This window comes from Schistocerca cancellata, chromosome 5 (genome assembly GCF_023864275.1).
Source record: "Schistocerca cancellata isolate TAMUIC-IGC-003103 chromosome 5, iqSchCanc2.1, whole genome shotgun sequence".
NCBI lineage: Eukaryota > Metazoa > Arthropoda > Insecta > Orthoptera > Acrididae > Schistocerca > Schistocerca cancellata.
Window position 1 is genome coordinate 770,466,959 of NC_064630.1, and position 14,345 is coordinate 770,481,303.

Consider the following 14,345-nt stretch of genomic DNA (forward strand, 5'->3'; position numbering starts at 1 on the left):
TTTGCTATAGGCATTAACCCTATTAGGCCTGTCTACCACCAGGCATCTCTGGCTCCCTATTTCGTCAGCAATTTTATGATCTATTGCAGTTCTCCATGTATTTGTCTCCTTGAGTGGCATCTTCAGCAATGTCTGTATCATCCTTACTTGTGGAACATCAACAATGACTTTCGCTTTTCTACTGACAAAACGAATTTCTGTTGGCACAATGGAGCCTCTTGCTCTTCTATTCGCTGAAACTATGAGATTCCTAGGGCTCCTGCTTGATAGAAAACTTTCTTGGCCCTCCCATGTGTCTTCCCTCGCCACCCGCCACACAGTCCCCCAGTGTCCTGCTTGTCCTAAGCGGTACTTCCTTGGGAGCGGATCGGACCACCTTCCTCTATTTGTGCTGATCCCTTATTTGTTCAAAACTAGACTATAGGTGTTTGTGCACGTCCGTCCATCCCTTCGAAGTACAATCCACCATCGTGGAATCTGTTTGGCCACTGGTGCCTTTTACACTAGCCCAGTTGAGAGTCTCTGTGCAGAAGCTGCCAAACTATAGCTTGTGCAGGATATGGTGGCCAATGCACAGTTACCAGTTTTCGTCCAAAGCGCTGGGCGAGCTCAGTCATTTGTTCAGAATGGGAGGCTGATACATGTTTCCCACCTCTCATCCAGTGAGCAGTGACAGAATCAAGGCGTGCGCTCTGCAGTCTTTCTCAAATGACTTTACAGAAACTATTTGGTAAAAAAAATTCATTTTTGCTTTACTTATAGATTTACATGCCAGGTTCATTATGATGTGCCCATCATTTCATTAATGATCATAGTTATTGTGATTATGTGAAAGTAAGACACTGTGTGAAACTCAGAAAAGTGTGCAATTAAAATGAGAGGTCACTATGATTTTGTTTTTGGTGCATATTACATAATGTGTTGTCGCTTGTGAAATTTAGCTAACATATTGAATATTTCTTTAGACTTGGGTAGAGGTATCTGTCTGACACCAATCTCAAGAAAATTGATGTGATGTAACACACTCATTTGCGATCACACCATGCCAGCGATAAAGCCAGAGTGAAATATCCACAACATTCCTCATATTTTATAAGCAGTTTCAGATATCAAAATGAGATTATCTGAAAAAATTATTTTTAGATACTAACAAAAGCAGAGAGGACAGTAGATCTGTTTGAATGGTCATCATTCAAATGTGGGTGTGACGGGGCCCCACTTAATATTTACAAGAAATATGTGCATAGGCTTCAGTTTAGAATGGCACTTCCCCTCCAGCATTCGACATTTCCCCTACTGTCACTCTCCTACATTTCCCCAGCCGACTGCACCTCTAGCGGCCGTGGCATTTTGCACGCACTACACTGCTGTCGTACCGGTGTGATGTTCTCCTCAGCAGATATGTATGCCATTTATCTGCCATGCCTGGTCACCCATCCTATGCCTCCTTCTTCAATGACTCCTTTGACTGCCAGTATGTGGCACGTCTCTCTTCTCTGTAACCTCCTGGATTTCACTTTCAGCTATTGCTCCAGCAGCGTAACTTCACGCTACCTGCCACTTCCCTGAAGGGTGTGAACCGTTCACCACCTTAGCTTCATGTGGTGGTCCCTGTTCATCTTGGACTTAATTAACTTCCTAAGGAAACTACTCCAAATTGTATCTATTAGTGTAAGTTTCTCAACCGTCACGTGGAACTTAGCAATAGTACACTCCTGGAAATTGAAATAAGAACACCGTGAATTCATTGTCCCAGGAAGGGGAAACTTTATTGACACATTCCTGGGGTCAGATACATCACATGATCACACTGACAGAACCACAGGCACATAGACACAGGCAACAGAGCATGCACAATGTCGGCACTAGTACAGTGTATATTCACCTTTCGCAGCAATGCAGGCTGCTATTCTCCCATGGAGATGATCGTAGAGATGCGGGATGTAGTCCTGTGGAACGGCTTGCCATGCCATTTCCACCAGGCGCCTCAGTTGGACCAGCGTTCGTGCTGGACGTGCAGACCGCGTGAGACGATGCTTCATCTAGTCCCAAACATGCTCAATGGGGGACAGATCCGGAGATCTTGCTGGCCAGGCTAGTTGACTTACACCTTCTAGAGCACGTTGGGTGGCACGGGATACATGCGGACGTGCATTGTCCTGTTGGAACAGCAAGTTCCCTTGCCGGTCTAGGAATGGTAGAATGATGGGTTCGATGACGGTTTGGATGTACCGTGCACTATTCAGTGTCCCCTCGACGATCACCAGTGGTGTACGGCCAGTGTAGGAGATCGCTCCCCACACCATGACGCTGGGTGTTGGCCCTGTGTGCCTCGGTCGTATGCAGTCCTGATTGTGGCGCTCACCTGCACGGCGCCAAACACGCATACGACCATCACTGGCACCAAGGCAGAAGCGACTCTCATCGCTGAAGACGACACGTCTCCATTCGTCCCTCCATTCACGCCTGTCGCGACACCACTGGAGGCGGGCTGCACGATGTTGGGGCGTGAGCGGAAGACGGCCTAACGGTGTGCGGGACTGTAGCCCAGCTTCATGGAGACGGTTGCAAATGGTCCTCGCCAATACCCCAGGAGCAACAGTGTCCCTAATTTGCTGGGAAGTGGCGGTGCGGTCCCCTACGGCACTGCGTAGGATCCTACGGTCTTGGCGTGCTTCCGTGCGTCGCTGCGGTCCGGTCCCAGGTCGATGGGCAGGTGCACCATCCGCCGACCACTGGCGACAACATCGATGTACTGTGGAGACCTCACGCCCCACGTGTTGAGCAATTCGGCGGTATGTCCACCCGGCCTCCCGCATGCCCACTATACGCCCTCGCTCAAAGTCCGTCAACTGCACATACGGTTCACGTCCACGCTGTCGCAGCATGCTACCAGTGTTAAAGACTGCGATGGAGCTCCGTATGCCACGGCAAACTGGCTGACACTGACGGCGGCGGTGCACAAATGCTGCGCAGCTAGCGCCATTCGACGGCCAACACTGCAGTTCCTGGCGTGTCCGCTGTGCCGTGCGTGTGATCATTGCTTGTACAGCCCTCTCGCAGTGTCCGGAGCAAGTATGGTGGGTCTGACACACCGGTGTCAATGTGTTCTTTTTTCCATTTCCAGGAGTGTATTTTTTTGTACACTGATGGCTCTCGGATTGACTGTGGTGTCAGGTATGCCTTCGTCTTTGGCCCCGACAATTTCCAGCATCGGCTTGCAGGACTCTGTTCAGTATTTACAACAGAGCTCTTCGTCCTGTATCAGAGCATGCAGTACAACCGGCAACACAGGCTTTTCAATTGTGTCTTCTACTCCAACTCTCTCAGTGCCCTTCAGAGCCTCTGTGTGCTACACAGTCCATCCCTTAATGGAACGAGTCCAAGAAAGCTGCCACTTGATCAGTCTTGAAGGAGCCACTGTGATGTTTATGGGGTTCCTGGTCACATCAGTCTGATGGGAAACGAGCTGCTGACACTGCTGTAAAGGCTGCAGTCCTCTTACCTTGTCCCACTAGTTCTTCCATTCCCTCTTGTGATCTCTGTGTTGCTGCCTGTCAGCAGGTGATGTCACTTTGGCATCACCACTGGTCCTCCCTTCATGGGAACAAGCTCTAGGGAATTAAACCTTTCCCAGCGGCCTGGCTATCTCCTCTCAGCCCTCTCAATGCGAGGAGGTCATTTCAGCTAGGTTGCATTTTGGGCACTGTCATTTTAGCCATTACCATTTGCTAATTGGTGATCCCCCACCACATTGTGCTCATTGTCATCAACGTTTAACAGTTTGCCATTTTCTGACTGAATGCCCTTTTTTTAACCACTTACATTGTAATGTATATTTGCAGTCTGAGTTATCGGCCATTTTAGCAAATGACGCACGGGCTGTTTCCCACGTTTTGCAGTATGGCGAGGGGCATTTAATCTTTAGTTCAGAACGTCTGTTGTCTGTGCAGTATATTTTATGGACCATTCTCCAAAAGGAAGTCCTTGTTCTTAGCTCTCTTTTCTCCCATTGATTGGGCATACTTATAGTCATTTTTAACTACCTTTCCGTGTTACAGTTCTAAGGTTCTGACATGGGTGCATATGACCTTAATTGTTTTTGCATCCTAAAACAGAACAAAACAAAGGCACAAGTGAACAAGGGACAAGCGTGGGCAAACAACTAAAACATGGGTAGTCAGGGAACCAGGCCTAACGTACATTATTTTCCTACCCCGTCCGATAGCCTGTGGCAGGGGTGGCCAAGTTTCTGAATGTTGCAATAGGGCCATCTGGCAAATAGCCTTTACTGTTGTCGAGATGGTGTAAGAAGATCCCTGACAGCTAGCGGCCTTTCAACTGTGAAGCTGTAATAGCTTCAGGCAGAAACAGTAGCCATCTACAGTAACACACACACACACACACACACACACACACACACACACACACACACACACACACACACACCATTGTGTTATGCATTGAGAAATTCCTCTTTGGTGTAGAAGGAGTGGTCGAACATATGATTTCATGCCCTTTGTTTCATTATCTAAATGCTGAAGAAATCAACAGGTATATTATCTTCAGTATGAACATGCCAGTGTTTGTTTTTTGGTGACAAATGATCTGCATGTCATGTAATTTGTTGTTCAAAGTATCATCTGCTTTATTTATTGCTGTGCTGATGGTTCTAGATTAAAATCAGTTTTTAACTATATCTTCCAATTCTGTCATGTCATACATTTTTAGAAAGTTCTGACTCCACACTTTCATTACTGTGATAACTGTTGCATCTTCATGCAGTAGCTATCACCATCTGTTTTATTTTTCACTAAATTATAACAACTGTCTCCTAATACTCTCAACAAATGGTTGCTAGTTAGTTTTTTGTTCATGGTACTTGTTCACAAGATAAGGTCCATTGTTGTGTACAAATATTTAGCCTCTGTTTCAAACATTGTGCACCACAAGCAACTAAAGGCAGAATACACAACTGAAGGGGAAAAAAATATTCTCTGAGACTTTCTGCTGAACAATTTTGGATGTTGTTCAGGGATATTTTCTGAGTATTTTGTTATAAGGGGCCTCTGGTGGCTCATCAAGGATGAACTGCATTTCATTCAATTTCTTTCCCCATTTATCTTTATATATGTATTGCACTGAAAATATCTGCACAACAGTCCAAATGTTGGCAGTACATACTGGGTGTTTTGTTTGGAAATAAACTTGTTCCATTCACTCAAGAAGCTTGCTATTGACAACAGTATTTCCTCTGGGTTGTTTTCTTCTGGCAGTATTAGTTGCACTTGAACAGTGATACATAGCCAAATGGACAGGTTTACTGATGAAGAGTTGGTTCGTGTGGACCTCGTGTACGGGTTCATTGAATGCAGTGGAAGGGAGACGCGATAATGCTATACTGAGCTTTCCCACAACAATGCAACCACATCTCAGTACTTTTGTATCTGCATGTAGCCACCTATCAGAAACCATATCCTTCCATGTTGCTGTGTGTGTGTGTGTGTGTGTGTGTGTGTGAGAGAGAGAGAGAGAGAGAGAGAGAGAGAGAGAGAGAGAGAGAGTCCAACATCAACAGCGTAACTTCCTTCTTCCAGAGGAAGGAGGAAAATATGCAACCATAAATATATTTGACCACCTCCCTCGTGAATTAAAGATGTTGGCAAATATGGAAAGTTGTAAAGACAAATTGAAATCAGTTGTGCTTGACAACTCCTACACCATAGACAACTTTCTGGTTAGACAGTATCTCTGTGTGATTGGTTTACATTTATCAAATTTTATTGTATACTAAGATAAGGAAGATCTAATCATTTAAGCATTCAGAATGTAGCCATGTATACATAGGGAAACTGTTTCTTATTTATAAACCTACTGACGTGTTCCACATCACAGTGAACTGTCACAAACATGTGCTACAGAATGTGCAAGAAACTGAAATAAATAAATATATGAAGATAGTAACTGTTCTCGAAAGAACAGATACCATTGATGACCGTGCAGCTTCTCTACAATAAATGACAATTAATTGAAACAGTCAGGTGCCAACATTGAGGTATATCAACAACACCTGTCAGCAGATGAGGGTTTCAATTAATTATCATTTATTCTCGAGAAGCTGTATGGTCATCAACGGTATCTGTTCTTTCAAGAACAGTTACTATCTTCATACATATAGTTAAAGACTACCCAGCCATTGAGCTTCGTCTGTGCGAATGCGCACAGGTTGCCCGAACTCTTATGGGAATCATCACCTTAGTGTGCGGGAGTAACGAGTAGATGGGCAAATATGTATTAGGTACATTTTGTATGTATATTGTGGACAGTTGGTAATGTGGGTCTCACGGGAAGCATGCAAGGGATAAGTCCCTGCAGTCATCCTATTCAACTGTGTCCTCGGTGGCTCAGATGGATAGAGCATTTGCCATGTAAGCAGGAGATCCCAGGTTCGAGTCCCGGTCGGAGCACACATTTTCGGCTGCCCTCATCGAGGTATATCAGCAACACCTGTCGGCAGCTGAGGGTTTCAATTAATTATCATTTATTCTAGAGAAGCTGCATGGTCATCAGTGGTATCTGTTCTTTTGAGAACAGTTACTATCTTCACATATATAGTTAAAGGCTACCCAGTCATTGACCTTCGTCTGTGCGAATGTGCACAGGTTGCCCAAGCTCTTACAGGAATCGTCACCTTAGTGTGCGCGAGTAATGAGTAGATGGGCAAATATCTATTAGGTACATTAAGTATGTAGATTGTGGACAGTTGGGAATGTGGGTCTCATGCGAAGCATGCAAGGGATAAGTCCCCGCACTCACGCTGTTCATCTGTGTTCTCGGTGGCTCAGGTGAATAGAGCGTCTGCCATGTAAGCAGGAGATCCCGGGTTCGAGTCCAGGTTGGGGCACACATTTTCGGCTGGCCTCATGGAGGTATATCAACAACATCTGCTGGCAGCTGATGGTTTCAATTAATTATCATTTGAACTAAATAAGCTAGAGAGCGCAAGAGATTATTACTTGTAGTAGAAAAAAAGTAAATGCTCAGGAACTGGTGCCGATTTCTGGATTATTAACTGTACCTATTGTTCATGTTTAGGTGAGTGATTGCTTGTCCACCTCTTATGTGTATATTTTAAATAATATTGATGACAAGCCTTTCATTTCTAAAATATGAATAAACTTCCATGTTTACTGTAAACCCTCAGGTGCCACCCACACGTCTTCTTTACGTAAGCGGTACGCTTTGTCTGCTTTCTTTATTCCAACAGGTGTCAGATGGAACTTCTGTGTATGCACAGTGCTTTTATTATCTATCTCTAATGACCTCATTGTCAATTGGATAGTTATATGGTAAACTTGAATCTATTTTCAGTTTTCATTTAGCTATTTACAGTTATTTATTCAATTTTTTAATGTAAACAAATTAATCTTTTTATTCTTAAATTCGATAATGCAGTATCAGGTGGTTGAACTTTTCTTTATCACTTCTTTGTATCTGAGCCTCAGCACAGCACTTCAGTCATCTGCAAAACTATTCCTAGGTTTTATTAAACATTAAATGTTTCAAAATGGTTTTCCACGTGTCAACTAGCCAGATGTTTACTGGACATGTTTCACAAGAATCAACAATCAAATGTAATTCTTGAACCATTTTCACCTGTTTATATTAACTGAGAGCAGAGCCAGTGATCTGCTATTAACTTACAGTGGCAAGATCAGTGGGGCTGTGTAGGTGAAACAGAAGAGAGCTGTCACTACAGAGTTCTTAATTAGCCACATGTGACTACCAGAAACAACATTACTTGGTCAATTGGCAGAGATGTTACATTGCATCTCTTTCTCAGACTATAAGAGTATTGATTACCACAAAATAAAACTTTTAGCAATTCAGAAGTTTAAGAGCTCAGTAAGTCTTGTGAAATTTTCTTCATGTATATCCTTTTCTTTCTCCTGAACTTAGTCACAGTTACTTATATGTCTGTGTGAATATAAAGTAAAACATGCATAATTTACTTTATGGGTTGTATCAGTACCTATTTAAGTCATCCTGTGTAGAAGTTGGGCCCTTGAATTGCCCACATAGGATCTTTCAGTCACAAATTCACTACCATCTTCTAACTTATACATATTTCAATTCGTTCTCCCAAAATTCTATCATAAAGTGTAGCCATACAAACTGTCACACTTATCCTCTGCAACCTGTGCATAATTCTCTGTCTTCTTTGGTTTGAACCAAATGTTATTTAATCAATTTTCCTAGGACACCTTTCATCACCACAGATGTGTTTCAATGTATAACAGATGTTCTTCAAGTACCAACAAATTTATTGCTTTTAAGGCATGTTGCTGTTTCTCCCCTAGGTACAAAAGTCTTTTTATATGGTGAAATAGTTACAATTTTGACCCCATTCAAGCACTCCCTAGAATACGTAGTAGTGTTTTATCTATGTTCTTGAGTATTGTGTTCATGAAATGATGAAATGTAGCTAACATTGTTGTGTGAAACTTACATTACCTGTGAGAATAAATGATAAGAATGCAGTAACGGTACAGTTAGAAGAGATTTGCAATACAGTTTTTAAAAAAAAATATTCCCTATTTAAGTTCATGGTGTCGTAAAATCCTTTGTACTAAACAACATCTCTTAAACCAATATGAAAGGTGTATAAAATCGCTGGTGCATATCCAGGATGTCCCAGGAGGAATGGTCAATATTCAGGGACAAGAAAGGAACAATCCTTTGAAGCAAAAAACTTCATATGGACATATTACATGTTCCAAATGGTTTCCAAAGCAGAACACATTTAATATGCATCATTATTTATGTTATGTACTATTCAGTACCTTGTCAGACTTACACATGTACAACAGTTAGTAAACATTACCACATGCATTTTACAAAGCATCGATTAAAAAATACATATTTTTAACACATTCAACTGTAAGCATTATCATATACATCACATTACAGCTGTTGTACAGTTCACAATAAATGTTCGAATATCCCACATTCAGCTTAAGTGTGTTTGTCCACTCTCGAGAAAACATGTTGTGCTGGTTGCCTGAGTTCCTCTGCACATTTCTAATGAGAGCAGCAGTGTCCATGATGTGACCAGGCAGTTCACCCTACATATTCACCTCAGACTTTATGAACCCCATGAATAAAAATCTAAAGGCTTAAAGTACAGTGATCTTGGTTGCCAGTTCATTTCACTATCATGACTAATCCAGCGATTAGGGTAAATGTGGTTGAGATGTGTTCCCTCACACATCTGGTAAAATGTGGAGAGCATCCATTATGCTGAATGTAGATTGCAGTCTTCGTGGCCAAAGGAATGTCCACAAGGTGTTCAACAGACTAATTTTCCAAAAAATGCAAGTAATTCTGTCGTGATTAAGACATGTCACTAGTCCAAAAGCACATGTACATTAAGTGTATTCTATTTCAGAATAGTACATATGTCCATATAAAGCTTTTGGCTTCAAATGAGCATTTCTGCCATATCCCTGAATACTGACCATTCCTCCTGGGGCAATCTGTAGATTAATGTTAATGAGTAAAAGGATATAAACAGGTACTGTTTCTTCCCTTTCATACTTAATGCATGACTATTCTTGGAAGAATCAGTCAAAATGTCTGTAGGAAATTAATAGATCTTTACATAAAATTACCAGAAAACATCAGTGTAAATCATAATAGTCTTCCAAAAGTACAACTCAAAAAATGGGACAGATGTAGCCAAGTGTGTAAGTGACAATGAACATATGGTTGAAGTAGTTGAAAGCCTAGACTGAAGTAGGTTCTAGTCTCATCCCATTGTTGCTACTTGCCCCTGTCAAGCTATAGTGCCAGGGGGGAGAGAGAGAGAGAGAGAACAAGGTGAGCTACAAACCATTATTTTCAGTGTTGTGTCTGCCACTCAGTTTCTTCTCTGTTCGCTGAGTAGTGAGTAAACATTTGCAGTTTCTTCATTTTCCTTGTCAGTTCTACACTTACATAATTACTTTCAAAAAATGGAAAACTCAGGATGGAATGTAACAATATTATGAAAAGGAAAATTGCCACTCACCATATAGCGGAGATGCTGAGTCCCAGATAGGCACAAGAAAAAGATTGTCATAAATATATCTTTCGGCCTGTAAGGCCTTCGTCATAAATAGACCACACACACACATGACTATAGTCTCAGGCAACTGTAGCCACAGTGCAAGCAACAGCACCAGTGCATGATGGGAGTGGCGACTGGGTTGGGGTAAGGAGGAGGCTGGGGTGAGGAGGGGTAGGGATAGTAGGGTGGGGTGCTGGACAGTGCAGTGCTACTAGGGAACGCACAGGGACAAGGTAGAGAGAGGATAGGGCAGCTTTTTGCAGTCGGGAGGTTAGATGGAGGGCAGGGGACTGTGGAAGGGGGAGTGGAAAAAAAGAGAAGTAAAAATACCTGGTGGAATGAGGGCAGTATAGTGCTGGAAAGGGAACAGGGAAGCTGGATGGTTGAGGACTACGACTAACATAGGTTGATACCAGAAAGGTTATGGGAACATAGGATACATTGCAGGGAAAGTTCCCACCTGTGCAATTCAGAAAAGCTGGTGTTGGTGAGAAGAATCCACATGGATGTCATGTTTGTCAGTGTGCTCAGGGACCAGGTGGTCCACTTGTTTCTTGGCCACAGTTTGTCAATGGCCATTCATGTGGACACACAGCTTGTTGGTTGTCATTCCCACATAGAATGCAGCATAGTGGTTGCAGCTTAGCTTGTAGATCACATGTCTGGTTTCACAGGTAGTCCTGCCTTTGATGGGATAGATGATATTTGCGACTGGACTTGAGTAGGTAGTGGTGGGAGGATGTAGGGCGCAGGTCTCGCAACTAGGTCTATTACAGTGGTATGAGTTATGAGGTAAGGGGTTGGGAGGAGAGGTTGTGTTGGGATGGACGAGGATATTGTGTAGGATCAGTGGACGACAGAATACCACTGTGGGAGAGGTGGGAAGGACAGTGGGCAGGACATTTCTCATTTCAGGGCATAACGAAAGATAGTTGAAAACCTGGCGGAGTACATAATTAAGTTGCTCCAGTCCTGGGAGGTACTGATTTATGAGGGGAATTCTCTTCTGTAGCTGGACGGTGGGACTTTGGGAGGTGGTGGGAGACTGGAAAGATAAGGCATGGGAAATTTGTTTTTGTACAAGGTTGGAAGGATACTTATGGTCTGTGAAGCCTTCAGTGAGACCCTCTGTATATTTTGAGAGGGACCGCATGTCAGTGCAGATGCAAGGACCACAGGTGGCTAGGCTGTACGTAAGGGACTTCTTGGTATGGAACGGGTGGCAGTTGTTGAAGTGGACGTGTTGCTGGTGGTTAGTAGGTTTGATATGGACAGAGATACTGATGTAGCCATCTTTGAGGTGGAGGTCAACATCTAGGAAGGTGGCTTGTTCGGTTGAGTAGGACTAGGTGAAGCAACCTTGAACAAAAACAAGTCTCCTGTGCCTTATTTTTCCAGTCACCCACCACCTCCCAAAGTCCCACCATCTGGCACAGAGGACCATTTCTGTCATGACTCTGTACTGGAGCAACTGAATTACATTCTCTGCCAGGGTTTCGACGACCTCTTGTCATGCCACGAAATGAGAAATGTCCTGCCCACTGTCCTTCCCATCCCACCCACAATAGTACTCTGGTGTCCACCGAACATACACAATATACTCTTCCATCCCTACACAACCCCTGCTTCCAATCCTTTACCTCATGGCTCATACCCTTGTAATAGACCTAGATGTGAGACCTGTCCCATACATCCTCCAGCCATCACCTACTCCAGTCCAATCACAAACATCACCTATCCCTTCAAAGGCAGGGCTACCTGTGACACCAGTCGTGTGATCTACAAGCTATGCTGCAACCACTGTGCTGCATTCTATGTGGGCATGACAACCAACAAGCTGTGTCCACATGGATGGCCACCAACAAACTGTGGCCAAGAAACAAGTGGACCACCCGGTTGCTGAGTACACTGCCAAACATGACATCCTTCATTTCAATTACTGCTTCACAGCATGGGTCCTTCCATGAACACCAGCTTTTTTTAATTGCGCAGGTGGCAACTTTCCCTGCAATATATCCTACCTTCCCATAACCTTCCTGGCTTCAACCTTCGTTAGTCATTGTCCTCACCCATCCAGCCTCCCTGTTCCCATTCCAGCACTATACAGCCCTGATTCCACCATCACACCCAGTCTTTTTACTTCTCTCCTTTTCCGCTACCCGCCACTCGCTACCTGCAACTTAGCATTTCTGCCATATGGTGAGTGGCAACTTTCCTTTTCATAATACTGTTACATCAGTACATTCATCTGTGCCACTGCTCTTCCTGTCTGTTTGTCCTTTACAGCACTATATGTTTCCCAGACATATTGGGCCACACATTTGAATTGTAAAATGTTTTCAGCCATCTGTTTTTGATGTACTGATATTGAAGATTTCTTCAGTCAGTTTCTGAATTAAGTAAAGTACAAGGGTGAGTCAAATGAAAACCTTAAATTTGTAATAACAAATCAAAATTTTGCACCGTTATCCTGTAAGTTGGTAAGCGTGCTACAAACAGCATGCAGAATGGCCTATAGGGGGCAGCATAGTGCAGATGCACACATACCATCGCAGTATCAGTATACAGATGGCCGCCCCACTTGCGACTTGTACCAGGGAAGAACAGTGTTCTGTTATTCAGTTTTTGCGTAGTGAAGGTGTGAAACCTATTGAAATTCATCGACGAATTAAGGTTCAGTATGGTAATGCATGTTTGTTACAGCAGCAAGTCTACGAATTGAGTAGGAAGTTCACAAATGGTGTGACTTCAGTGGAAGATGCTCCTCATCCAGGTCAGGCACAATGAGTTGTGACTTCACAGAACATTGCAGCAGTTGAAGCCATAGTGAAGGAAAACCACTGACTAACACTGAATGACATTGCGGCATGTTTACAGATTAGTCATGGGTCAGCACACCTCATTGTGCATGATGTGCTCCAGTTTCACAAAGTGTCTGCAAGTTGGGTGCCATGGCAGCTGACTCCTGAAATGAGAGAATGACGTGTTGATGCTATTGAAGAACTTCTTTGGCACTTTGAGCAAGAAGGTGATGGCTTCCTTGCAAGAATCGTTACTGGGGACGAAACCTGGGTTCACTTCCACCAACCGGAAACGAAGAGAGCAAGCAAGGAATGGCGCCATTCCTCATCACCAAAACCAAAGAAGTTTCGAACAGAACCATCAGCAGGGAAGGTTATGTTGACTCTCTTTTGGGACGAAAAAGGCATCATTTTGGAGCATTACATATCTAGAGGGACCACTGTCACCAGTGCATCATACACAGATCTCCTAAAAAATCATTTGCGACCTGCAATCAAATTAAAGCAATGTGGTTTGCTGTCAGCATGTGTCCTTTTGCAACATGACAATGCAAGGCCCCACACAGCCCGTACAACAGTTGCAACAATCACAGACCTGCATTTTGAATATCTTCCTCATCCACCATACTCACCAGACCTTGCCCCAAGTGATTTCCATATGTTTAGACCACTCAAAGACACAATGGAAGGAAAGAAGTTCCGTTCTGATGAAGAGGTACGCCACGTGGTGCATGAGTGGTTGCGTGGACTACCAAAAGAATTTTTTTCTAAAGGAATTTATGCACTTTGTAAGTGCTGGAGGACTTGCATTGAGCATGGGGGAGATTATGTTGAAAAGTGATGCAGCACAATAAATAATATTTAAAAAAATGTTTAAGGTTTTCATTTGACACATCCTCACAAAAAATATTTGTTTGAAAATTTGTCATTCACATTACATTAACAGTATAACTGAGTTATTGATGTTATTTGATCTCCAGGTTAGAATATAAACCCCTGGTTGTGTCACTCTCTACCCTGTCATCAGAAGAGAAGAGGAATGTCAAAGCTGTGATATCGAAATTGGGAGGTCATGTAGTTGATACCTGGTCTTCAGCATGCACACACCTCACAATGTGCAGTATCACTTTGACAATTAAGGTAATGTATCAAAAGCCATTACTAAAACTACCATGTGTTATTTTTTACACATATGCAGCCAACCGCTGCTTATCTGTATTGTTTCTCACTTTAGACAATCCGTATTTTGCAACACTATATCTCAGTGCTTGGCAGGAAAGGAAAATTCTCACAGCATTGCTTGAAGTATGCATGCTTCATGAAGGGCGCCAAGTGTGAACATTTCTCATCTGGTACCAACTGGGTTAAGGTTTGTTGAAGTCAAGTTTTATGAGCTGGAGGCTAGTGTGAGTGATTCAACATTACTATACTACTTT

General features: G+C 43.1%; 1 protein-coding gene across 1 annotated transcript in view; it reads left to right on the forward strand.

Annotated features, from left to right (window-relative positions):
* LOC126188116 (nibrin) overlaps positions 1-14,345 on the forward strand; it is a 163,908-nt gene that overhangs the window by 40,539 nt on the left and 109,024 nt on the right. Inside the window, exon 4 of the mRNA XM_049929588.1 lies at positions 13,890-14,049. Within this exon, the coding sequence (XP_049785545.1) occupies positions 13,890-14,049 (160 nt within the window). The remainder of the gene's footprint in view (positions 1-13,889; positions 14,050-14,345) is intronic.